The sequence below is a fragment of the Ciconia boyciana genome, chromosome 8, assembly GCF_034638445.1.
Source record: "Ciconia boyciana chromosome 8, ASM3463844v1, whole genome shotgun sequence".
Taxonomy (NCBI): domain Eukaryota; kingdom Metazoa; phylum Chordata; class Aves; order Ciconiiformes; family Ciconiidae; genus Ciconia; species Ciconia boyciana.
This window is the reverse complement of record NC_132941.1, coordinates 20,622,221-20,649,719: the sequence shown is the minus strand read 5'-3', so window position 1 is coordinate 20,649,719 and position 27,499 is coordinate 20,622,221. Positions and strand designations below refer to the sequence as shown.

At 37.2% G+C, this 27,499-nt stretch overlaps 1 protein-coding gene across 7 annotated transcripts in view; it reads left to right on the top strand.

Annotated features, from left to right (window-relative positions):
- Positions 1-27,499, top strand: part of CIB2 (calcium and integrin binding family member 2) — a 55,095-nt gene that overhangs the window by 24,249 nt on the left and 3,347 nt on the right. For all 7 annotated transcript variants that reach the window (XM_072871431.1, XM_072871430.1, XM_072871432.1 and 4 more), the window contains 3 exons: positions 10,736-10,847; positions 22,072-22,219; positions 22,316-22,511. In XM_072871431.1, coding sequence (XP_072727532.1) covers positions 10,736-10,847; positions 22,072-22,219; positions 22,316-22,511 — 456 coding nt within the window. The remainder of the gene's footprint in view (positions 1-10,735; positions 10,848-22,071; positions 22,220-22,315; positions 22,512-27,499) is intronic.

The window sequence follows — 27,499 nt, the reverse complement described above, 5'->3', positions numbered from 1 at the left end:
TCTACCTGTGTAAGTGCACTAACCTCTTGGCTAAGATACTATTGAACATACTTTGAAAATTTGTAAGAATGGTAAGAAACATTGAGGTGAAGAGTGTTGAAGATACTGTGAAGATCAAGGTTAGCTTTTTCAACAGTGCTCAATATATTAGAGAAATTATTAGATCCAAAATGAGCAGCAGGAAATTCACACAGTCAAGTACTAAGAACTGAGAAAAATTTGCAAGCGCAGAATGCAATGTGGCAAAAAAAAAAGAGGCGGGGGTTAGTTGATCTAAGCAAAGTGAGCATAATTTTAACAATCAAATCTCATAAAAACCCCCGATGCTCTTGCAAAAAAGGGAAATGTAGTTCTCGGATGCATTAATCGCAGCATTGTATATAAAATGGGAGAATTCCATTCCAGTCAGCATTGTTGGGACCTCAGTAGGAATAGACTGTCCAGTTTTGGGCATCACCATTCCAAAAAGATTTGTTGTACTGGAAAACGTCCAGTAGAGAGAAACAAGAATAAGAGGAAAAAATGACATATGAAGAAAGGTTGGAAAAACACTGTATTCATAGCAATGAATCTGTTTATATAACATGCCTCTCTTGTGATTGTAAATGGGAACAAATGGTTGAGTTGGCTCTTACAAGGCAGTATTTCTCTTACGCAGTTTTGTAAATCTGATTTTCTAGCAGACAAGCTTTTACTCCAGTAATAACTCTTATCTGCTAGCCAGCCCATCTGTTTCTCTTTCTCCCTGTAGACTGGTACAATTTGCCAAATACCCAAGCATTCAAACACAGGTGTTCTTGGATGTCTGTCCTAGCCAAAAAGCACAAAACCTGTAAATTGAAGTTGTATAGCTTGCGACTGACTTAACCTAGCTAGAGAACTGCTGGGGGAATATGGCACTAAATTACCAAGCTGAGCACCATCTGGACAGTCAACAAACCTTTGAACCTTTTGTAAGAAAATTAGTAATTCTGTTGCATTCTCTTCTCTGCCTGTTTCTTGGCATGTTTTTGACTAGTGAAAGGTGAAGTGCAGAGGAGCCCTTCTAGCCAATCCAGGTATATGCTGGATTTTAAATCTGAAACCTGCCTAAGAGTTAAGTTGGGGAGATAAGCAGTGGTTTCCTCCAGGTGTCTGGAAAGCCTTCCTTATAAGGGAGCAAATGCAGCAAACTGCTTGAGATGCATCTCCCTGTGGAGCAAGTTGCTATGCAGATGGAGGGAGGGGTTAGAACACAGCTTCTGTTTTTCTAACACATCCCATCTTTCAAAAAGTTTGGGGTTTGTATGCAGAAAGGGGAAATTCCCATATTGTCAGCTTTGGGGGAAAAAGTATCTGCCAAGAGAATAAAGTTTGGGGGAACTCTATACCCTTAGGAATCTTCCTGAATTTTGTGCAAGAAACTACGTACAGAAAGAATGTATATCCTGAAGCTGCTGTTGATCATCTTGTTAATTATGTTTCTATTCTTGTTGTTAATAGTGTTTCTGTGTCCTCTATGAATGAAAAGAAAAAAAGGCTTCTAGACAATTCCTGCATCTCCTGTACCTTAAGGCTTTCCTTTATTATATTTACTCAAGTTGCACCTGTTTTTCTAGGCTCAGGTGAGGACAAAATCATTCTCAGTGTTGATCTGTATGGAACCTAGAGTACTGGTGTACTGTGTCCAGTTCTGGGCTCCCCAGTACAGGAGAGGTATGGAGCTACTGGAGAGAGTCTGGCAAAGGGCTACTAAGATGGTTAAGGGGCTGGAGAATCTCTCATATGAGGAGAGGCTGAGAGAGCTGAGATCTGGAGGGTGCAAAGAAGACAGAACCAGTGACAGGACAAGGGGCAGAGGGTACAAACTGAAACGCAGGAGGTTCTGTCTGAACATAAGGAAGCACTTTTTTTTTTTTTCCTGTGAGGGTGAGGGAGCACTGGCACAGGCTGCCCAGAGAGGTTGTGGAGTCTCCATCCTTGGAGATATTCAAAAGCCATCTGGACATGGTCCTGGGCAACCTGCTCTAGGTGCCCCTGCTTGGCAGGGGGTTGGACCAGATGATCTCTGGTTCAGGTCACTTGCAACCTCAACCATTCTGTGATTCTTTGAATTACCAGTGGAAAAGAGGCCTGTGAGCAGGTTTTTCAGTGGTGCTTCAGGGAAGGAAAATACTATAAACTACTTTATATATACTTACTATGTATTGTGGAGTTCTGTGAACAGCAGTTACATATATTGAAAAGCAAAGCCTTCCTAACTATGACTAGATCTTTTAGAATAAATTTATTATTATAAATTATCTGCCCAAAACATTTCTCATGCAGAATTTCTTTTTAATTTTACTGCAGATGGTTTAGGAGGGTATTTATTTAGTATTGTCTTGAATTAATTTGTACTGCTTCATTTTGCATTGCAGAGATACAAGAACATATTAACTAAAAGCTGGCAGAAGGCTCATCTGTCCATCTTTTCTCTTCCTCTTATGCTGCCTTTTTATAAATCTAATTTCTGTGTCCAGTTATTGTATTTGATATAATGAAAATAACTTCAACTGGAAAGCATAGAAGGGGAAAGGCATATCAATAACAGAAATGTAACAAAATTTCTTCACCTTTCAACTCTTCCTGCTTGTGTTTCTCACTAGTCTTTGTTCTTTATCCTTTTGTTGAAGCGTGGCAATTTGGTGAGTTGTGGTTCCAGTTTCTGTCTGACATTCCTGGCTGGTGCCTTCAGGTGTGGCACCAAGTTTCCTATCATTTTGGTTTCAGTTTCATATGGTAGACCCCTTTCTCTAACAGACTGTTCTAAACTCTTGTGATCCTTGGAGGCAATAATTCACTGAGGAATTGCTGCAGCACAGAGATTTATGCCTTAGTTACCATGTGCAACATTTAACTGTCATTGCAAAAGCAGTTTGTGAACATATGGCATAAATCTGAGACCCTCAAAGTACTTTCCTTATCAGCTGCAGACAGCCCTGAAGGCCCCTCCTTTCTCAGTTTCTCAGCCCCAGATTAAAGAATCTCCTTCTCTTTGAGCTATGGCAACTTTTTCTCTGTGTGTGGCAGACTTACTGATATAGGTCTGTTTGGACCTGTTCCTCAGCTCTCCGATCAAACATTTGTCCATCTGCAATAATAGCAGTATAGGACGAGAGAGTACGTGCACCTCAACAATTTGCATTGGTAAGGGGCCACAGCCTCTGTAGCATCAGTTGTAAATCAGCCTCTGTAGCATCAGTGTCTTTGCATCAGCACGATGCATTCTTTCCTGCAGTCTGTGTAATCCGATCTTGAATGCTGTTGCTTCTTTTGCTTCCAGCTATCTATGTCCCCAGTGGCTCAGAAGGGCTGATTGGTCAGATCTGTTTGTTTCCAGGGCTGTGGATAGACTTGTCAGTGCTCCTGCTGGTCTCTGGAGTGGTGAATTCTCCTCTGCATATTACAATAAGTCCTTCTCCAGCTATTCTGTTCGGTTCTGGCATCTGGACAAGAGCCTATAGCTTTGATTGTGGTGAATAACTGAAAGTGCAACTGCACAGCAACAGAGCGCTTCTCTGGACCTGCTGCTGACATAGTTTATTCCATTCTGTACAGTCAGTCTCTGCTCAGGCCATGCCTTGACTCTTGTGAACTCCTTGTGGGACTGTCCATCAGCACTCACTGCTTTGCTTCATTGTTCCAGTTAAGCCATTTTGCTATTTATTTTCTGTGAATATGCAGAGCAGTCTAGAATTTACTCTTTGGGATGGTCTTGATTGTAATGTTAAAGTCTACGAATGCATTCCTGTTATTTAGGAATAAGTAGAATATATATTGCTGAATAAAAATGTTTTCCCTTTACAACATAAACCAAGTGACTGGTACTATGAAAGCAGGATCAGAATTGGTGAGATGTTTATTAGGTTCTAAAGGTCACTTCAAAGCCTCTACTTATTTCTAATCAGTGAGCCATTACAAGCTTTTATCTTTTGTTTTCAGCACTCCTTTAGTGCAGAGTTCTTAATACAAAGGCAGCCCAGCCAGCTGTAATATGTTGTCACTACATTTAATGGTGGTGATTTATGTATATCAAGCCAAGGAGGAGCTGCTCTGTGTTTTAATAGACCTGCTGGTGACCTTGGGTACAATCTGACTTTCTCTTAAAGCTTAATAGCAAATTAAAACAATTGCTGGAGGGTGTAAGTTTGGAAATCCCTTTTTTCAAATCTACGCAGTTATAGCTGGAGGCTCTGTTATGAGTTTGGAGACATCCCAGTCAAGTCATGTCCAGCAAATACCCACAAAGTGTCACCCTTGCTGACTCCAGGTTGTTACACCCTTTCGAAGTGGGGACACATTCTGAGCCACCTTTTTTACCATGTAAAATACTCACAAGTTGTAGAATGAAAGTTAGCATAAACAACATGTAGGCTGTAGAGGCAATACTGTGCTGTTTGTTTTTTTTTTTCTGAACACAGCTTTTTTGGTTTTCACTGGTTGATGGGCAGCTGAGTTGATTTAAAAACTTCTGCTGCCTACAGGGGTAAGTCTTATTCTGCCCTTATTTAATTGATTAGTTCCGTAGAAAAAGTATACCTCCATTTACTTACACAGACAGTACTGCTGTTGCAACTGCATCAGTTAGCTCAAGGAGCTGACTGTGAAAACTTTTTTGTATTTTCAAACATATCAGTTCCCTGAACCTCCCTGCAGTTTCTTAAGTGTTAGTGCTTATGCAAGGGAGGTGAGTGGACAGGTGGGTGGGCTTGAAATTTCTGCAAGGGCAGATCAGCAGTTTGGGTTTAGTCTGGATTAAATTGATACAGAATCACAGCCTTAATCCTTGGATATAGTACATTAAGCTTAAACATATACCAAAATCTGTGGGGACATGGTTGGTAAATTAAACTTGTCATTAAATTTGTCACTACATTCCCTCCCACTCTCATCTGTGGGAGGGAAGACACTAGTAAACACCACCAGCTTTTCCTCTCCTTCTTCCATGCAGAGTAAATAAGGTATCCTGGCAGCAAAGAGAGCACATCCAGGAATGGGAAAATGCTTCTGCATGCATCTAGAATAGTTTTTTGAAGCAAATATCACTGCAGGATCTGTAGTCACTTCTGCAAAGACAGTGAGGCTGGTTGCAGGTCCTGGGCTTCTGAATATACATAATGGTCTGCATATGGTAATAGCAGCCTTTCCAAATCTGTGTTCAGACAGCACTGTTGCTGTCTTACATTGTTCCCCTGACAAGACACAAATGTTTGTGTGACTAAGGCAGATAGCTAAGGCAACTTTAGGTTATTTGCAGGTGTGTTTCTTGTTGAGGGGCATGCTGAGTAAAAGGACAAAAGCCTTTTCTCTCTAGGTCACAACTGTTCCTGACTGTATTAAAGTCGTCTAAAGTGCCTTCCGTTTCTATAAGAACAGGAGAAATATTAGTCTTTGCCACAGAGGTTTGTTTCTTTTCTATTTACGGTTAGTAACTAATGTTATTGATAGATGTGTCAGAACAGTCAGTAATCCGTACAGTTCCAATTGGTGCAGCATTTGGGAGATGATTACTGAGTCTGACTCACAGTATTGGCTGTAGTACTTGGTCCAAGTATGGCAATGGTATGACAAATTGATGTAGTGATGTATTGCATAAAGGCAGGAGGATTATGGGTATAAATAACCCTTATGTCTACTCATCTGTACATTGTGTTATAGAATAATTGATCAGAAATGCATCCAGTTTCCTTACCAAAAAGTAAATACTCACCCAGTGTAATGTAGGTTACTCAAGTAAACAGAAGTGTTGCTGAAACTCACGCAAAGGGACTGTGTTTCATTGTGATAAGAGGCTTACAGAATCCTGTAAGAGACTGAGGCAGCTCTTACTTTTCTACCTGTTTTCTGCAAAATCTGGTCGAGAGACTGGCAATCCGGTGCTTAGTTTGTCATAAAACAGTGCATGGTGTCCCTGAAGAACTTTCCAGCATAAAGAACTTTCAGTGGGAAAAGGTGTTAATTTTTTGTAGTTGTTCGGTTGGTTGGTTTTTTGTTTGTTTTATTACAAAGGATAATGGAGCTTGTGCAACATACTGTATGTTGGTTTTGAAACCTAAGCTAGAGAAATATTATGGCCTTTTTCATTGTGATATTAGTTAATCATGCCATGTAATAAGGCTATCACAAATGGAGTTGTAGATAAAAGTGTGTGAAAGGCTATTTTATTGCAGTAATTTAATTTGCAGGAGTTGGATCACAGCCACTTCCTACAGACTCATTTGGATGCTTTAGTGTGAAATCCACTCAGGTGGAAAGCTCTTATACCTACAGGTCTTTGAGCAATTTGGTGAATTAATGGAAGAGTTAGTGGGAGGAGAACAGGATATCAAAACTGCCCTCAAATCTGCTGTTAATTACTTGCACATTTCTGTGCCCATCTTCTGCCTTCCAGCTAATTCTAGCAAAGTCCTGCTGAGCCTGAGGCAGTGTGCTGGAAGGCTGTCTGGTTACTAGTGCCTGGCAACTACTTTATGCTCATCTTCAGAGATGAAAGACTTAACTTTAAATGGATGGACTGGGAACATATTACCTTAACAGATTTCTGTAAAAATAAATAGTGTCTGCATTGCCAATGTTTTGAAATAAAACAACAGGTGTAGAAACTGCATGTATTAACATGAACAGTTAGGGACATATATATGTTACAGTAAAGATGTTTGGCAGGGGGAGCTGTTTTCTTACTCTGGTTGTTTTTCCCCACGTCCCATCCCAGGGCATGTATTTCCCTTTCTGATTCTAAAAATTGAGTTCTGTCAGTAAATGTGTTGTTCAACTCAATGCTTCTGGCTGTAACTCCTTGTAGAAAGGAAAGAGGTATTAGTTTTATTGTAATCTGGCAGCAAACCAAAGGAATGCATTTCTATTCTGTGTCCTTTGGCAATGTTTTTAGCTAAAACCTAATCCCTCTAGAGGGATGCTTTGAATATTTTCTTAGAGATGCTTTCTGAAATTAGTGTGTTTTCAATGTATGGAGGTGTAAATGTGCTAGGGCAGTATAATTTTTCTTGAAGGAATTGCAAAAACTCAATGTCTGAAGTAGTAGGAAAAGCACAGTAAGAGAGAATGCATCAGTCTTGGGTAGTTGTACTTACCATGGTGCCATCAGGTGGACACACTATATTCTTTACAGTTAATGTAGGTGCCTTGTCCACAGTAAAGTAGGAGTGCTTTTGTTGGCCTTATACTAGAATTAGTTGATACCTGTGGGACAAGAAAGGCTGTTCTAAGATCTAATGCAAAACCTAACTGCTCTGCTAAGTGCCTTGCAACAACACAATACCTTCCAGCTGAAAAATCAGATCCTTCTTTCAGCTACTGGAGAGTTTGGATTAATTTCAGTGTAAACAGATTGTGTTAATGTCTGTGGACAAGATGGTGAATTCTGTCAACAAGAAATGATGGGTTTACTTTGCACTGATGTTCCCTGTTATAAAGAGACTAAACCTTTGTCCTGAGAAAAGGAATGTCAGTAAGCAGCTGGTAAGAGCTGTGGCTGTGCCCTCTCTTTGATCTCTCTCCCTCTAAGCCTCCATCATTGAAATAAGATTGTTGCTTCACAGCAAATGGCATCTGGGATGCAGCATTACAACCTGTCATGTACCTTACAAGGGTATTTCTTGTATTGGAATGATATTGCTTGCTCTGTAGATATTGTTTCAAAATTTCTTACTTAATTTGGTGAGCATCATAAGAAGCTTTAATATTTCTACCAAAATAGTACTGAGTACCAGATCATTGTGGGTCCCAGTGGTGACAATGAAGTGCTTTTTTAGGTACCTGTAAAAAAGTACTTTTTATTTGTCATCTTAGTATTCAGTCTCTATTGTAGCACTGTGTTATTCCCAGTACTAAAGTAACTTTAAATTCACACAGTTGTGGCTGTTTCTTTTGTTACCATTAACAGGTGTTTGTTTATTCTTGTGATATGATTGTGTTTCAGTAACAGATACTTTCCCACAACATTTTTAGACTTCTGTCATATGTTTGTTCCTAGCAGAAATTGACTCAGCTATTTTTTTCATAAACAAGAGGTTTGTTCAGAGTTTTTATTGAAAACTAAGAGAAATTTCATACCTTGCATTTTAGATTAATATAACAAGCTTAGTAAACTATGAAACACAGATCGCTTTGTTCCAATCCCTTCTGTGTCTTCTGAAGACATTATGGAGAACTCCTTTAAGATGCCCAACTCAGTGTCTGTGTTCATAGTCCTGTTGGAGGAGACAGAGCAAAGACAGAAAAGTCTAATAGTAGAGAAAGTAGAGAAGAAAATCTTGGCAGTTAAAATAAGTAGGCATTGCCAGCTAGTGTGTTTTGAAATGTTGCCCACAATGGTCAAGCCATTCCAATGCTGAATGCTTTATTTTCATGAAGACTAGAACACCATTTCAGTATTCTAGCTTAAAAAAAAAAAAACCAAAAAAACCAAAAAAACCCCACCACCTTAGGTGGATATTTTATTTGAAAGGTTTGCTTTCCTTTATGTGCTTTTAAGCTGTTTTTTCCATTGTATTTAGGGGCAACTTTGTAGCTGCTCTTTACAACAGAAATCAGTTGCTGGAGTGGGAAATGGCTATTGCATCTTGAATTACACAGTATTTACGAGATGTCAGGCTGAGCTGTGCTAAGCAGCTGAAATATGCTTAGATCAGTCGATATTTAATTTCCTGTATGGCACAATATATTGCTGCACAGTGTAAAGACATTAGTTTCCTAAGATCCAGACAAAGCATGTTTCTGTTCCATTCCTATGTTCTTTGTGACACATCATAACCATGACCAAAGAGGTGCTGAGAAAAGAGGTACCTGTAGATGATTTTCCTAGTTTTTGAAATTCACTACCCACATTAATCTGAAATAGCTCAGTTGCTTGTGGGGCTGACTGAAGGGTTGCTGAAGCTAAAGCTGGAAAGATGAAGGGGTTGGTGAGGCATTACTTCCTGTATTACTGGTTTGTTTATGTTCTGCTGTTTAAAACATGTTAATCTCTATTTGTGATTATTAGTATACCTAGTGAACAGGAAGGATTTTTTGTTAAAATGAAAATAAGTCACAAAATAATAAATAGAGCTTTCTATATATATATAAAGTAGTACGTGTGACCTAATGAGAGACCAGAATACTCTGTGTTGGTACATAAGACATGGCAAAATGACCATTTTCTGCCCTAAGCAGTTTATGAATTAGGTGTAAGACAAAATTTTCACATATGATAAACATTACATTTTTTAGTACATAACACTTTCTAAGTTTTCTGTGAACAGCAACTACCTAATCGTCCTTCCTGTTCTCTTTACACATGTGGTATTTCATAGAGGACTGGCAGGTCATACATTCATGCTAAATATATTGATCTCTGCCTAATCTTTGAGCACTAGGATACAAGTGTTCCCTCTCCAACCTTTTTGTGCTGTTGTTTGATAGAATCTTGGATTCTAGATACTTGTCCACTAGAATGAGATATCACTAGAATCAGTAAAATCAGAAAATCAGTAGAATTAATCTCTCTAATATATGAATTGCTTCTAGACAGGTAATATTTTACTTACCAGGCAATTTCTGTCTGTAGTTTGAGAGCTCAAGATTTGAGATCCATTGGTGAGTTTGAATCGGATACTCATTTTACTTGAAATGTTTCTATTCCTAGTTTGAGTGAGCATCCCAGTGAGAATAAATGTGCTAAGATAGTTTTAAAATTTTCATCCTGCTTTGTTTTCTTTACACATGGCTGTTTTATCTTGGCTTTTGGGCTTATGCTTTTGAACTCATTCACTGGAATATGTGGAGACAGCAAATAAAGGGTGGGATTAACACTTGTTAAGTTAATTCAATTAACAGTTGGAATTGACATCGTAGAAACATTTGTGCAGTCTTTGCCCAGGTTGTGCATGAGACTGAGTCATTTTTTATAATTTACTGGTATTCAGCTTCTAAACCTTTAGAAACATCAATGTGTTTCATGGCCTTTGACTCTTCCTTTCCCAGCTCCCTTACCAAAACTATAACATAACACTGTTAGCATGATAAGCAAGCTTTAGAGAGTGAAACTAGGTTTATGAATGTTTGACTTGCATCTCTCGGGGAAAAAACACTTGTTTATTGCCTTTAAAATATGCTGGTTTGATGAATAAGCTGAGCCAAGAATGAAACAAAACTATGTGAAATGGAATGAAGTGGAAATGGTTTGTATGCTGGTGTCAGCCAGTGCTAGAACTGTAAGACTAAATCTGCTATGTTAGTGAGGCACAGATAGGGAAAGGGCTTTTTAAATTCAGAAGGTCTCCCAAGAATACTGTTGTCTATAGCATCATAGTTGCATATTGTTTGGCTTTTAAATTCTTTGAGCTGTTAACAACTTTTTCTTGTGTAGTGCAGATCAACCAATAATCTGCACTGAGATGTGATCCCTGGATTATACTCAGTGTTAGTACATTGGTCCAGGCCTAATTCTTCTGTGCATGTACCTATATGGTACTTAAATGTTATATACAGATAGTGTGAAACACCTCAAGTTACGCATTGGTGTTAGTAGCAGTTATGCTGGATACTGCATCAAAGCCCTCTTTTTTTCAAAAAGATGGGAATTTGGTGGGCTCAGTCTTGTGCACTAAAAACAGTAATTAGAGCTGCAAGGCAAATTTGTGTCTGATTACTGTATGAATGGAATTGGTTATTTAAAATTGGTTATTGGCTGTTTTTTTCTGCTTGTTTACAGGTTGCATGGCCGATACCATGAAATGGCACCAAACGTTGTGCCCATGGACTATACAAAGGACCCAGATGTTAAACTACCTATGCAGCTTATAATAAACATGCCTGAGCTAAAGGTATCACTTCTGACTGCTTACAAACTGTATCTTTTTAAGTTATGTAGCTCATCTGCCAGAGGTTTTGCCAAGTGAGTTTGATATCCTGAAGCAATGTGACATGCTGAGGTCTTCCCCTTCCTGTTACTGTTCAAGGGCAAAACCAACCCCAGAAACTGGAAAATATTTAGGTGGATGTCTTTCTTGCAGAGATAGTTGGGATAGATGTTAAAGGAAATGAGTAGGAAATAAAATTAAATTTAGCAATCTTTCCACTTTATATATATCAATCCCTTAGAAGTCAGGGGGATCTCTGTGTGAAGAGCTGGTTAGAAATCAGAAGTTCTTATCTCAGTGTGTCAATAGGAAATTTGCCAGAGGTGTGCAGAACATTGCTGATCAAAAGTAAAGATTTTTCCCCTTTTTTTCTCAGCTGCAAGAGCACAATAAATATTATTTTTCTTAATTATCAGGAGTTTTCATTTTTCATGGAGTCATTACATGATAGGAAGTAGAGAGACAGTCCGTGTAACTACAAATGAGAGAAGCAGTAGACATAAAGCAATCAGTGAAAAAAAAAAAATTGACAGTATTTGCTTTTATTATTTTATAAGTTCAACAATTATGGTTTTAACAGGACAAATATGGATTTTTAGCATTTATTTTTTAACAGTTCATTGAATTATGTTATCTTTGGTCTCATGGTCTATTTTTCTTTTTCATGTATGCAAATTAGTTGACATCTTTAAATTACTATCACGTAGAAAAAACTATATGTTCACTGTGATAGTTGCATGAAGTGTTATTAAGCTTTTTAAGAGCAATGCCATGAAAAACTTGTAATTGATGGCCTTCCACTTCATTTTATGATTTAGAAATTCTTAATGTCGTAAAATGTCGAATATTTGGGAAAAAAGTACAAGCATAAGCACTGCTTCAGAAATTCAGTTGGGAGGAGGTTAAGTCAACATAAAGTGAGAGACATTTTAATTAATTGTCAAGTTGAAGTTCACAGAACTCCTTGTTACTTTGGTACCACACTTACTGCATGTTTGATTCTGGGACAATACCATTTATTCAACAAGAAGCACATTTCACTCTAAAGAATGTTTGTTAAAAAGTGTTTGACTGGCATTTCATATAAATGGAAACATTAGAGATTAAATGCATATGAGCGTTTAATTCAATAGAAGACCTTTGAAAAATTTTCATCCTTCAGTTATGACTGATATACCAGATACATACCAGATACGTATGTACAGCTTAGAATTTGGGTTTCTGATGAAACTGAGAAATAATTTAGGATTCTTTTTCACACTAAGCATGGGATTCTTCAGCAAAATCCTAGTATATGTTTATACTCCTTCTAATGATGAGTTGGGCCTGTAGTAAAGTAGATGAAGATGTAGCTAGCTTTAATTCCAAAATTACACATAATAAATTAAGAATTTTAAAATTTTATAAATAAAAAAGTACAAGGAAAACTTTAGATGACATTAATTCTATCATAAAAGCCATAAATGCCACTGTCATCAACAGAACATCTACATTGAGTTATTAAAATGAATATATGATTAGTATATACCTCACTATTGTTTAAATAGTTACAGAATTGAAACCTGTGATATGCTCTGAGTTGTTCCTAGAACTTACAAAATAGTTCTTTTATCAGCTGGTTGAAAGCTATTCAGCCTTTTAACTCCTAAAGCTGCATAACCCAACCCTAATTAGAATCCAGCTCCAGGTTAGTTTCTTGTCAGCTGTGTGCATGCAAGTAGGTATCCTTGACTGCCATGGGTATAAGTGTAATTCCCTCCTCTGCAGCTTGCAAAGTTGACCTTCCTAGCTCACTTCAAATAAAATAAATGATGTTTAATAAATCATGCAGGTACCATAGTTTAAAAAAAATTCTTCTCATATTTGCCCATTATGTTACACAGTGTGAAGTAGGAACAGGATATGAAAGTAGTGTAATTCAAGGTTTGTTTATATATGAACTTTTAGTATCAGCAGCATTCAAGAAAACATTATTTTTCAACAATATTATGTGTTTAAATGTATTGAAATGTCTATGAAAGAGCCTAAATTATGTGCCTGTATAATTGATGAAAAAAGTGCATCTAGAGAAGTATTCATGGAACTTTAAAATAGGGGGTATAAAGATCTTGCTGAAAAGTTCTTCTCAGTTAATTCAATTGCATAAAATATTATGTTAACCATTCAGATGTCTTATAAATATTTCACCTAAGTTTTGTATAATGTAAATGTTTGTATAGTTTTTTTTTCTTATTATAAAAATAAAGAAATTAGGCAACAGGCAAAATTAACAATACTTTGCAAAAATGCCCTGTATTTTAGTTACCTCAAATTGAGCCAATTTGGAGATAGCAACAAAGGTTTCAAACTTGGTTATCTAAAATTAGATTTAAGACACAATTAGGCATCAAAATCAGTAGCCTGTGAGAAGTTGCTAGCACAAGCAGACCTAATTAGGCCCTTAGGCTGTATTCTGAAGTATAAACTGCTCAGTGGAGCTAAAAGTTGGGAATTGGAATGCTTGCTCTAAGTCGTGTTTGTCCTACCTATGAGATCATGGGATCAGATGAATAATACCAACAGGTGAATAGAGAACAATTATGCACTACTTTTCACAAGGACAAGGAAGTATTGCATGAAATTACAGACAGACAGCTGACATAACGTGTGTATATCAAGGAAGTATTGCCACAAGACGTTTTGGCAAAGACAGCATTAGTCTTCAAAAATTATTTAAGTTCTTTTATAGAGCAGAATTCCACAGATTGCTATTAAGTTTTATGATCTGAATGTAATATCTAACTCAATGTCCCTGAAACGCTCATTGCACTAATCTCAGAATATACTATGGGAAGGATCACTGTGTATATCTCCCTCTTTTTTTAAATTCTTGCCTTATCTGCTACTGGTTCCAGTTAGAGTTAGGCTGGTGGGCTGGGTGGACTCATAATTATGACAGTTCCCATATTATACTTTTTTTCCCCCCCCTTAGATGCAATCCTTAGATCCGTTGAATTTATTCTTAATGCCCCAGTGAGTTTTGTCTGAAATGATTTAATTAAGACCTGCTCTTAGCAGTTACCTGGAGCCAGTCATTTGAAGGTTTGCTGCTAGTACAAAAGGAAGAAGGTTCTTCATCTTGAAATAGGAATATTTGCCTGACTTACTGAAGTACTGTCATGTTGGATGGACAACTGTATATAAAAATGCAAATTAGTGCTCTATGGAATACAATACAACAAAAATTACTAATAGTCTTACCTACGTGAATATAAAATAATCAGGTTTTTTAGTAGCTGGCAAGATGAAATAGCATGGGCTTCACAAAGTCTAAATACGTGGGAGCATCTTGAAGTATTCTGATTGTTTTCAGCCATCTGCTATTTTTGCTTATGCATAAATATTGAATTCTTGCCTTTGTGATAAAGTGTATCATTCTTAAGGGCTTTTGATTCATTCATCCATTACTGCAAGTAGTTTTATATCTCCCTAACATGTCTGCAACTCATTCATCACTGTAGTGTCTTAAGTGCTTGTACGTACACTTCTGGTATGGACAATCAGTATTCCTTAAGTTTTATGTTATTATCTCTAGGACCTTGATAGTGCAATATGAAATTCTCTGGCTCAGTTATGTGACTCTGAAGAGTTTAACTGCCAGATGGCTGATAGTTGCGTTGTGAAAAATTAAGGCTAAGTTCAGAAAAGAAAGTGAGAAACAATAATAATACACATTCTTTTTGGCTTCAGTAGTACAGGATTGAACTATGAAAACCTTAGAGATGGGAGACTACTATATTTACAAGACAGCCTGGTACTTAAGCTGAGATATAAACCAGAAGTTTTATACTGGACCATGATTAGATTTTGAGATACAGGAGCACATCTCGCTACCTTAACAAACTTAGGTGGTAATGATAATCGACTTACTAATAGACTTCTGTAAGTAAAGTGGATCATAATCTATCTTTTTGCACCACATCAAGTCTGTGACGCTTTCTGACCCTGCTTTAGAAGATGTCTTGAGGGTAATGGAACTTGATTTTATGAAAATAGCAGGACAAAATTCAGTGTCAAATTTTATAATAATTCTCTTCAAAGTCTCATAAGGCTGTGGAAGAACCTTAGAAATATTGCTGTCAAACCATTCATTTTATTTCAGGAGTTCTAGCAGTTCATAGAGAAAAGGCTTTCAATAGCTAGTGAGCTTGTTTCCAGTAAAATACCAGTTAGAGGAGACTAGATCTTCCTCCATAACTCTTTCAAAACATTGACACTAAAAGATATTAAAATGCCACCTAGGATCTCAATTATAAACTGGGGTCAATCTTGGTCATGGAGCATTTTGCGATTTTCCTGTGCAGATGGTGGGGAGGGGGAGAGAGTCTTTCCCCTAGAGTTCAATTTCCAAACAGTCTAGGTTGTAACTCCAGCTCATACACTAAGAAAAAATTATCTTTAACCTTTGCAACTTGACCAGACTGCTAAAAAAATCGTTATGGTGTTTTCTTTCTTCAGTAAATTTTCATCAAGGTGAAGACAAAGCCAACATTTAAATCTTAAAATAGAAATAAATTAACTGAAAGTCTATTGAATTTTAATAAAATTAGTGATAATTTCAAAGCACCTGGCTTTTTTCATATACACATTACATTTCTAGTTACTGGCAATGTTGAGCTCAATACCACTGCAGATTCTGACAAATGGATAGAATCAATAATGCACTTTTCTAAATTAGATTCTGCTACTATAAAGAAAGATCTTTACCTCACGCATTAATGTTTTGAGCAGGATTTTTGTGTTTCAAAAAAAAAGAAATGCTGATGGTCACTCACTTTAATTGGTAATGAATTATTTACTAACTCATGATTCTTAAAAGTTGAAAGTCAGGACAAGAAATAAATAAATAAAGAAGGGGCAGATGCTTTAAGTTTATTAGGTCTACCATTACACTGAAGTTAGCAAAGCTAGTTTACTCCATCTGTTTCATTGCAGTCTCTGTTCTCTAATTTTGACAATCTTGGTTACACAGGCAGCAATCTAATAAATTAACTTTAGGACATATAGGCACCTGTGAGACTGCAGCAATTAATACTGCAAAATTGTAGCAATTATGTGGGCTGTTCAGTATGAGACCATGTAGAAAGCGAAAGTGATTTTATTTCAAAACAAAACTGATTTCACTCACATTATCCCTGTCATTTCCAGAGCTAGATGCAGGAATGTAACCTGATGACAGAGATCACATATGATCTGTAGAAGTGGGCGGGTGGCCATCTTTGTGATAAGTATGTCCCTAATTGTCAGAATCTTCAAATTGGTGTATGGCCTGTCTCTGGTTATTGTAGTGTAGAGCAATCCTTCTGTCAGAAGTTGCTCATAAAAGGACTTCCTGGAGGGGAACGATTTTTGTTTCATTCACTTTACAGTCTGTTGCTTTCTTTTTTTGGCTCATGCAGTAACTTCATTGATCCTCGCAGGCCTTGTCATTAGCTGCAGTGGTGAGTAAGGTAGTTCATAAATCCACACACTACTGAAAGAGAATGACCAGCAGGCACAGGAATCAGTCAGGAGAAAGAAAGGACACACAGGGAACAGTGAATCAATCACACATTTCAGAACCAATGTTAGCACCCTATTTTTGGTAAGTTTAAACAGGAATGCATGCAAGTTACTTCAAAATAAAATGAAAACTCTTCCTACAATTTTAAGAGGATGGAATTTTAGAAGTTGTTTCAGTGAGCCCTCAGTTTCAAAGCTTTCCATGTAATGGGCAATGACACCTGAGAGAGCAGGTTCATACTCTTCCCAAGCCCCCGCCTCTGCTCTGGCCTATCTTTGCCTGCAGCTCATCCCAACTTCCTTGTCTCTGCACCCTGTTAGTTGTTTCTAGTTATGATGGGATGTTTTACCCCTTTCAGACCATTCTTCTTGCTTCTCTGAAGCCCCTTTTTTAACTGTGTGTCTCAATCAACTGTATGCCTCCAAGTGTAGTAAGCGAGGGCCATTTTCTTTCCATTAAACTCCAAATCTGTACCTGCTTGATGGTCTTTACCAGTATTGTCTGCAGTTTCCTGCTATAGTTAGTGAATCAGTTTTTGTTAAAATCCTTTATATTCCCATGATATACTATTATGTTCTGTAATATTTAAGCAATTCCATGTGGAACCAGAATCTTTGGTTATTTGGCTCTTGTGACAGCGCAGCCTTCAGTAAAGAGGTAAGCTCATTGCTGAACTGTCTTACATTTCTGCTTTCTGACAGAATGCCATGATCATTTTTTTAAATGTAAACATATCAATTCAGCTGTATCTTAGCCTTGGTTTGTGCAGGGTTTTCTTAATCAGTACCCTGTAGGCACTGCGGAGAAGTTTGACATGAATATAATAATCTACACAAGAAAAAAAAAATTACTGATTTTGAGGAAGAAGAAAAGAAAAAAAAAAAAAACCACAACAACAAAGAAATGTGCTTTTATCTGCTCCAGGCACAATTTGCTGTTGCACTTATTATGCTTCCCTTCCAAAACACCAGCCTCTCCTATGGAAATCTGATAATGAACAATTTAGCCGTTTTTATATTGATGTTTGTCTGATAAGAGTTCATTTCTATTTTTTTAGGAATAACTCCTGAAATTTGAGAAAGGTTTGCTTCTGATCAGCTCTGAACAAGTCCTGATTAAAGCATTCAAAGGGATTCTGGCTTTCAGTAGTCTGCGAAGCAGATTGCTTTGTGCATTTAAGTATCTTCCCTAATGTCAGTGAGGACTTATGTCCAAATACAAAAGAGAAAATGATCATCATGTTTCTGTGGACATAAAACTGAGAAGCATTTTGTAATGACTGGCTAGCCTCTCCGGCTTAGTTTTCTGGACCTTACAGCTTTACTTGCAACCTCTTATTTCGAAAATGCAGTCAGCTTGTGAAAATAGGATACAGTGCTTTAAATTAATTCATCAAGCTGCAAAACAGATAGGGCAAAAGGACAACACAGTGCTTTTGTAGAGCCTGTGATGGAAATCAGAGGACAGGGAAAAATAAAAAGTGACTTGGTAAGATTTAGCTGCAATCTCAGGGATAAACCCTATAACCATTCGTTTCCTAAGAAGCTGTTATGTTTCATTGTATGGTGTTCTAGGTCTGTATGTTGGAATAGATGATAATGACACTCAAAAATGTATAGAAACACAATTATCTGAGTAGAAAAAGTGATTGTTAAAAAGATGGATGGCACATTTAGGAGGATTATCTCAAGCCACTACAGCAGCATCAGTCTGCAAAACAGCAGAGTTTTAGCTGTAACAATTTTTTATTGTTTCTGTCTCCCCTCTCATTTTTATTGTGAGAGGACAGAAAAAGCTTTTTAACAAGACAAGTGTAAGTTTCTAGTTTTAAAAGGATTCTCTTAAATAATTAGTGCTTAAGGAAAAACAATTTAGGAAGGAACAGTATCATTTTCCCCTTTACTCCCTTCCCCCGTGGCTTTTCCTTTAAATATGATGGAACCCTAATCTGTGCTCTTTAGAGTAGAGGTAATGAAATTACAGAAAGGATGTGAAAAGTATCTGTGAAGGTAAGCTAATACTTTCCATTGTGTAAACCACAGATATACTGGCTGAAGACACATAATATGAGAAAGTTAAAGGAAAGAAATCAATATGAGGAAAGATTTTATTTTTCATTTAGGTTTGAGATCCATTTGGCAAAGAGTTACTTAAGTATGCTTAGGTCCATTTAATTCATTGTTAATTCATCTGTATTTTCAAGATCTCTGACATGCCAAATAGATAATTCATCTTCTGCAACTGCAATATACTTAGAGAGATCATGCCTAGCATTTCTAATGCAGAAAGTCCTGGGTTTGATATTCACTGCTGATAGGGATATTTGCATCTGTGTACTCCCTGTTTGTTACCCAATGCTGCCTCTAAGATGTCAGTTTACAACTGTTACCATGACACTTAGTTCTGATGAGGTTTGTTCCAAAGAAAGCAATATCGTATTTTAGAAATAAAAAAAATAATTTTTTTAACATGTTTTCTCATCCACTCTGATATTTAGCATTCTCTAATATTAAATGCTTAACAGATACACCAATTTTTTAATGTGCTTTTTAGGAAGAAAGTGGGCCTTTGTCATGTATTTCAGCCCAACTGAGTCTTACTTTCGCTTATTAATACACTGACAATTTGAAACAGTAGAATCAATTGTTTTCCACTGAGTGTCTGTATGTATATTCATACCACAAACAGGCATATTTCCAAGCACTCAGGTCAGATACTTTAGCCTTAGCAGTACCCACAGATGCACATCTGCTATACCTCCTCTACACATCATGCGCATGATGTAAGTGATCATTACGTATCCTTTTACAATGACTTTCTCTCGGCCATCTGGCTAATTCTGGGGTGTTGTTTTTCATTGAGACCCTTGAGAGATGTGACCCTGCTGCTTTTTGAGCCTGTTGTCTTTTTATTTTCAGGAATCCCTCTTTTCTACTTTTTTTTTTATGCTTGGCCTGGTTTTGTCTTCATCTGAACAGTGAGCTCAGCCTTACATATTCAGCTCAGAGCACAGTGAGCTCATTAATCTCCTACCCTTTGAAATCTGTAGGCGTGCTCCCTATTGTGGAATTACTTCAGTCATCGAACCCTGCAAGAGAACTTGAATTTAGTATTGACTGCCTTAATGGGCTGTTATTTGAGCCTATGGCTCTGTGGTCCCTACTTCACCTGTTCATTAAAACAGCCTTATTCTTGGCCATTGTCTCAGCCAGAAAGACTGGAGACATCTTGGCATTTAGTAGTGCTAAAATCTCTGGTCAAGGTTACTTTTTGAATTTTGAATGTTGATTGTCTCAGGGAATTACTCTTCCAATGTCTCTTTCTCAGATCTCACCCATCCTCAGAAGATTGACACACACACTTATATGGTTTGTCACTAGATGGATATTTGCCTTTTGGCAGACTCCAGCTAATTTCTGCCATGGAAGTAGTCCTGGAGCGCAAACTGCAAGACCCAAAGACATCTCATTAGATAGTTGATGTATCCCAAGTGCTTTGTTATCATTAAATAGAAACCTCCTGATAGAATCACGTATGCTCTCTGTGAATGTGAATGGCCAGTAGAGCTTCTGTGAAAAAGTATCTCAAAGTTCCAGCTGGGATGGCCACTGAAATCTGTTCTTAAATTTGCCAGGTGACATGACTTGCCAAATGTATGTAGGTGTGGTATAGCCTTGATCAGTCCATGCCTTGTACCCAAATGTCCTGTCACTTCTCTGTACCTGCATCCCGGAACTAGGTACTGCAGAGCGCCATCCCATAGTGTGAATCTACACATTGACTGATCACCTGAAGAAAAAAGGAAGGCTGCTTTCCAGGAACTGGATGTTCTTTGAAATGTCCATGTGCAGTCACACCTCATGTTCCTCTTAAAGAAATTAAGCTTTTGTATGTTATGCTTGTCTTTTAAGGAGAATCCTTAGAACTTTTTCATTATTCTGAGGCTATAAAAAAATGTATCTTAAATGTTATCTCTGTGTGGGTGACAAATTTCATTATACTTCCAAGTTCCCCCTGTGATTTCAGTTGAACATCTTAATCTTCAGATCTTGTTGTAAGCTGCTGCTCACCATTTAACAGTTGTTGAATTTCACTTTGGAGGCAGCTGCATATTAGTAAGTAGCCAATTCTTGTAAGGTACTTTATGTTCCTTTAAGATGAAGGATACTATATAAATATAAAACATCAATCTGTTCATGGAACTCTGCTTTGTACATGCTGCTTGTAATTTTTTTAGTCTCCACAGGTATGCAGAAAATGTGTTCTATAGATGCATATGTTCTGTGTGAACATTTTTCAAGTAAACTGAAAAATAACATTTTCTGGTCATTTGCCTCTCAAATATAGCTGTTTTATGAAATTTCATTTAAAATAATTGGATGGCTTATGAATACCTGTTAGCTAATTAAACGTACAGAAAAAAGAAATTAAGTGGATATATGTTTGAGCTCTGAACTTTCACAATACATCTTCTTTTAAAGACAAATAAAATGCTGCATGCATATTAAAAGTAATGAACATGATATGCCACCACCAAAGCTGTTCACATTTATAGGAGATCAATATGTTAATCGGTGTCTTGGCTTCAGATAAGATCTGTAGAACAGCTTTGAATGAGATGCTGCTCACAACCCAAATGATGTGTGTGTGTTTTACTCATATTCAACTGAATTGAATTTATTTTCCCAGTTTTATAGATGTAGCTACAAATTAATCTTGGGTTTTTATATAGCTGTGAGAAATATGTTGTTTTGTTACTATAAAAACATTTATTTTGGACTTCAGAGTACTAAAGCAGCTTTTCTTATGCTTGCTTGCATGTTTATGGTTTTAGAGTATTGTCTTATTCAGCTGGGTTGGTAGGGTGCTAGGAAAGGATCTTAGGATCATCTCCTGCAGAGGTGAAATTTCATTTAAAACTCTGGAATTTGTAGTCAGTTCAGCCAGAGGTTGTACATTGACATGTATCAGAGTGAAAATGAAAGACATTTCTACAAGATTCTACTGGGATGTGACTCTGCACCCTTAATGAACAGACATGGTTTGGTTGATAGCTGCTTGATGGTTCCACATCAATCAGGTGTGGAATGCAGATATTTGCTTTTTAAGGTGGCTTCATAAATAATATTTGTTCCTCCAACCTTCAGTCAGGTGCCACCAGAAGGCATAAAGACCCTGTTTGTTTCATTGGCTTTCCACCTTGGTCTCTGTTTCCTTCCCCTCCTGTCATCCCCTGTTCGTATGTACTAGCTGCTTAATGTAGGAGCTGTAACCCTCTAGACCGTGTCAGTCTGACACCCTGCCAGGACCCTGTTATGTGCAAATGATCTTCACACTCTTAGTACCTTTACCCTAACGTTTACAAAGCAAGTGTTCCACACAGGAGAAACAAGATGAGCACCAGTTTAGAGAGAATGCATAACAATGGAGCTGAGAAAATCTGGGTGAGAAGTGATACTATGCAGCAGCATGTTCTGCTGACACTTTCTGCGAAAGCATGCAAATGTAAATTTTTAGATGCATTTTGGAAGGAAAAAAGTTGTCTTCAAAGAGCCAACCATGGGATTAAATACTCTTAATCATTAACAGGGAATCTGCAGTTTTTTGATCTTCCAAATACAAAAAATATGTGTATGTTTTTCACAGGAGAATCCCTTCAAGGAAAGGATTGTGGAATCTTTCTCAGAAGATGGAGAGGGGAGCCTCAGCTTCAATGATTTTGTGGATATGTTCTCTGTGCTCAGTGAAATGGCTCCCAGAGAGCTTAAAGCAATCTATGCCTTTAAGATCTATGGTACTGTATTGGGATGATTTTGTATGTCTTTTTTGTTGGAAGTAAATGAGTATGAGAGTTGTTGGTGATCTTTTCTTTGGTTCTTTTATTGTTTAGATTTTAACACAGATAACTTCATTTGTAAGTCAGACTTGGAAAAAACCCTCAATAAGCTGACTCGAGAAGAGCTAACAGCAGAAGAAATCACCCTAGTTTGTGAGAAAGTGATAGAAGAAGCTGACATGGATGGTGATGGGAAACTAGGATTTGCAGATTTTGAGAACATGATTTCCAAAGCACCAGACTTTCTCAGGTATTGTTTTAAGAAAAAGATAGTCTCTTGCATATTTTCAGGTATTTTTTTAGGATATCACTGTGTAGTGTAATACAAGAAATGTCAGACATAAGTACTTTACCAGAGAGCTGACTAGAGGATGACTTCTTACCCTAACTCAGTTTACTTTTCCAGAGCATTTCCAGTTCTCTCCTAACTTGAAGACTAAGAGCTCAATGACTTAATTATGACCTTTTTTTTTCCTGTTTGTTTGTGTGGTTTCTTCAGGAAAACATTTTGATCTATTAGAAGCTCAAATTAATATTGTTCTCAAGCCTATAGCAAGGATCCATGCTGTCTAAATAGGAATGTGTGTAAATATTGTTACACAAGTTACAAATATACATGGAAACACATTGATCTTTTGTGCTGAGAAGGTGAGAGCTAGAGGGCATTACAGTTGTACAGTTCATGCTGGTAGCAGAAAATAAATTAAAATTATTAATTACTGCAGTCTTTCTTCTACCTACTGTTAATCAGGTCTTTTTTATAACTGATATTTTTTATTTTTGTTGCTGAGTTTCTTCCTAATAATCTATAGATAAAACCCAGCTATCCTAAGACAGTTTTTCTTGCAAGTTTCATATTTGAAGAGACCTTTTGAAAAGGACAATGGCTTTTTATTTTTACAGATTAATAAAACATTCTACATAAATTTATAGCTAAGGCTGTTACTTAAGTAATAGAAGGATAGACCTTCTGTAAGAAATTAGTGAACCAGCCAGCAAAATAAGATACTCCCAGATTGGGATGAGTTCATATTTGAATCTTGAATCCACTGGCAGAGTAGGCTGAAGCTAAAACCTAGGTCTAATTTCTCCCCAAATTTCAGTGGTCTGGGTTAACTATGTCTAATAGTAAATGCTTGATAACCTGAAAAAGTGTTTCTCATAATCTTTGTTCATACACATTGTTGTTAAGTTAATACACATTGTTGTTAAGTTAATAGTGTTGCTATTTGCTGATAATTGATAATAACAGATAAGTTCTAACATCTGGGAAGATAAATAATCCAACAACTGTCTGGACTGCAAACAGGTATACAGTATGACTGTAAGTTGTTTGGGAATGTTGGAATTAGTAAATTCTAGTTTCTGCAGACTTGTGTCTCCTGATTAGTTGGCTGATATCTGAGGAATTTAGTTTCAATTTTTTTGCTGCAGTTAAGGCACGAAGACTGGTTCATCTATGTAGATTTTCTGATGTCTGGAAAGGTGCAGAATTATTTTGCATCTTTCTATGAAGTGGAACACTTAGAGGCTCTTTTTTACACAGCTGCCTGTTTGCAGGAAATTGGCAGAAACGTAATAATCTTTCAGTCACATGTTGTTGAATTCTGCCAAAGAATTCAGAAGTTACTGGGGAGGATTAACAAAGCTCACAGTCAGACTGTATTTTCATAAGAAATAAGGCTAAACATTAGGATAGAATTAAGATAGATCAAAATTTGGACTGATAATCTTAATGTTAATGGTGTTTAAGAACTTTAGTGTCCTGCAGAACACAGAACAGTTTATTTCTTTCATAAATGAAATTTCTAAGGAAAGACGTTGTAACAAAATGATTCTACAATAAAGCATGAGGACATGATCCCTATGAACCCTGAGAAACATCAACATATTGAGAGGATATGCTACAAAGTCAATGTGAATGTCATTTATATATTAGAAACGTATCAGGCATTCCTTGACTAATCAAGTGTATCAACAGAAACTCTTTTAGAACAAGATACATATAATCATTATGGTGAGCCTCAGCTAAGTAGGTATTCTAATACTTTGTTTACATATATTTCCAGCTAAGAAAATTTTTTCTTTATACTGTTATCCATATAGAAGCTGCTGGGGTCAGGTAGGGTTTCCTTTAATCAATGAAAAGGCTGTACTGTACCTACAAATCTGATAGAGAGCAGAGATCAAATGTGAAGAATTGAAGGCAGATCTGAAGACTCAGCAGAAGCTGTAGTTTCAGAAGTTTCCTGTGCCATGACTGACTTTACTGCTGTGTTGTAGAGGTTTGCAAACTGCTGACTGAGAATTCCAAGCTGAGGATGCTGTGCAATCCAGTCATTTCCTGAGAAAGTAGTAGAGAGCAATATTTGCCACTGTGGTTATTGGAATGACTGTCATAATTATTTTTCTTTTCCAAGTTTGTGATGTTTTGGGAAGCTGAGGAAATGAGTGGAAGGACCTGAGTGCTGGGTACTTAACAGGGCACGAAGATGAGTAAAAAGAGGGATGAAGTGAAAAGTATAGAGCTTGTTATAGATTAGGTTAAGAGAAAATAGAGAGAGAGGGATCACTGACAATACTGATAATCTCAAAGGACCAAGCTACCAAGTATTGGAAGACTGATCATCCAGTTGCTCAGTTTAAATGCATATATTTTGATCCGTGTCTGTGACGTGGTGAACTCGTGTTACCAAGATGTCTCCTTGACGTTCAAGGCAGCGATGTGTATATTTAAGGCAGATTTTTTCCATCCCTGGCTTCAAGGGAAATGGTAACTTCCCTCTCCTTTCAGGTCCAGGAAATTAGTTGGGTCACAGGATTCAGCTCTGAAGTCCTCAGACTTAAGAGCTCCTGATGTGACATGACCTAAAAAAGGGTTTCCTTCCACCTTCTAGCTGAAACACTGGTTTAGAACCTCTGACTGTTAACTCAGCAACATGATTTTTGACCTTTGAAGTTATAGTGCAAAATGAGGGTGTAAATGGAAAAAGTCTCAGAGCCAAGAAGAGAATGTGTAGTTTCTCTGATTTGGTTTCTCTTGCAGACAGAGTTAACAGCTGCAGGAAAAGAATGTGACAGGGTCATGAGACCACTTTTTTCCCAATCAATCCATATGGAAGACTTGATACCTCTCCCTTATTGCAGTTTACTATTCCTTTTGCCTGTAAAGGTATTTTATTTTTTGAGGACGTTCTTAGTCATATTTTTGCTGTATGCAGTGCATCATAGACTGACATATTTGTTAATACTGAACTTCCAGATCTGAGCCACTTACTGTCATCTTTTAAATGCTGTGTAAATGTTGCATTCTAAAGGGAGACAGTGATTTGACTGTCAGAATGGGATCCATTCAATTTTAATGCCACAATAGGTACACCAAGGTCTGACTGGGGACTGAAACCAAACCGGTGCTCTCTGATAGTACACAATGCATGGTAGCATGTGACAGAACGTGTGACATAGGACAAGCGTGCAATTCCTGTAGTTGATCTCCCACCACATAAAACCCAGATCCTATTCATTTGGTTTAGTTATACTATAACAGTCTTGGACACATTACCTATTCATTTAATGAAACAATGCTTTCTTTTCTTTCTGAATTTATCTCCAGCTCAATTCATGGCCTCTCATTTTCCTCTCTTCTGTGTCTTCAGCTGTAATGGTCCTCTTAAGTGATAACCGTAGGCTGTGTGCAGCCAAACTGAAGACAGGGCTTTGCAGTTTCACCACGTAATATAATACAGAACATGCAAAGCACAGCAAGTGTCTTAATAGTGGATCAACAACCCTATATGCCAGTGGTAAACTTATGCCTGAACTATCTTCTTAATATTGTAAAAAGATATGAAAACCTGTTTTCATCTAAATAAAAATGTCCTTTTTGAAATCTTCAGCAGATGCATGGAATATCAACCCATCAATGTCCAGTGACAGTCATAATTTCATTTGGATTTGCATATCTCCACTTTTTGTGCCCAATTGAATGCATTCAAGATGTTAAATTGAAGGAAGCCTAAGTGCCTATTGATTTATATTTTCAACTGCTCAGCAGCTGTGAAAATTAAACACCTGGGAACCAAAGCAATAGCCACTTTTGAATATGATTGCCAGTGAGCAATTGGAGATGGTGGGTAGCTGCAATTTTCAGAGACTTTGCTATGAAACTAAGGGGAATCAGCACTTCTGAGTATCTGATCCTAGGGTACCATACTGGCACCTGGTATGTGATCCTTTTGAAAATGTTAACTAACTTACCAGACTCCAGATTATTATTTGTAATAAAGGATTTTTATCCTATTTTTGCCTTTTTCCCCCCACCAAAAGCCACTTCTTCACATTGTAAGAGTAGGAAATTTAGGATGCAAGGCAGTTAGCTTTTATCCCTGGCTCTGCCATTGCTTGAGCAGGTGATCTCTGCTAAGCCATAGATCGTTTTGTTATCTCTGCTTTGTTACATGGGACCAGTGCTTACCTCACTTCTGACAAACATTGAGAACTCTTATAATATGAACTATCCAACTGTAAAATATCATCATTAAAATGAGGTATGAAATTACTGAGGAGGAATACCTTCTTTACCCTGTTTGTGAAAAACCTTTGAAGGCCAGATTCCTATAACAATGTACACCCCATTTTTGAAGCACTTCTTTCACACAACTCAATATGTTGGGTTTTTTTAAGCTGTCATACTATCATGCATACTTAATATATACAGCAGGCATTAATTTTGGCACCATGATCCAGGCTTTGACATGGTATGAGCTAAAGTTCATCCACTGTACATTGACTGATTTTCCTTATCTCATCACTTGTTTCTCAAACCTTTACTTAATGACCCTGTGTAGGTTTAATCTCCTACAGACAGCCTTTGCAAGCTTTGTACTGCTGTCAAGCAAATGAAGACACAGTAAAGTCTGCCTTATTTGGACTGCTGTGGTTGAGGAATTTTTTTAAGACTAGAAGAAGACACTGCTAATCATTGACCAGGGAAGAAGATATAAACCTTTTTGGCTGTTATCCCAGAAGCTTGAGTAAGCTGTAAATGATAATGACAGTTGCTAGTTCAGAAAATTTGATCCCAGTAGGTTTATTTCACTCAAAATTGCTATCATTAAGAAGCTGCTTGTAGTATAATGGAAGTATTAGCACTCTGAACTGGCACTAGCCAAGTGTTCTGTTCTACAAGACTGGTTACATTTTCCACAGGAAATTGTTTTATAAATCATCCTGGAAGTG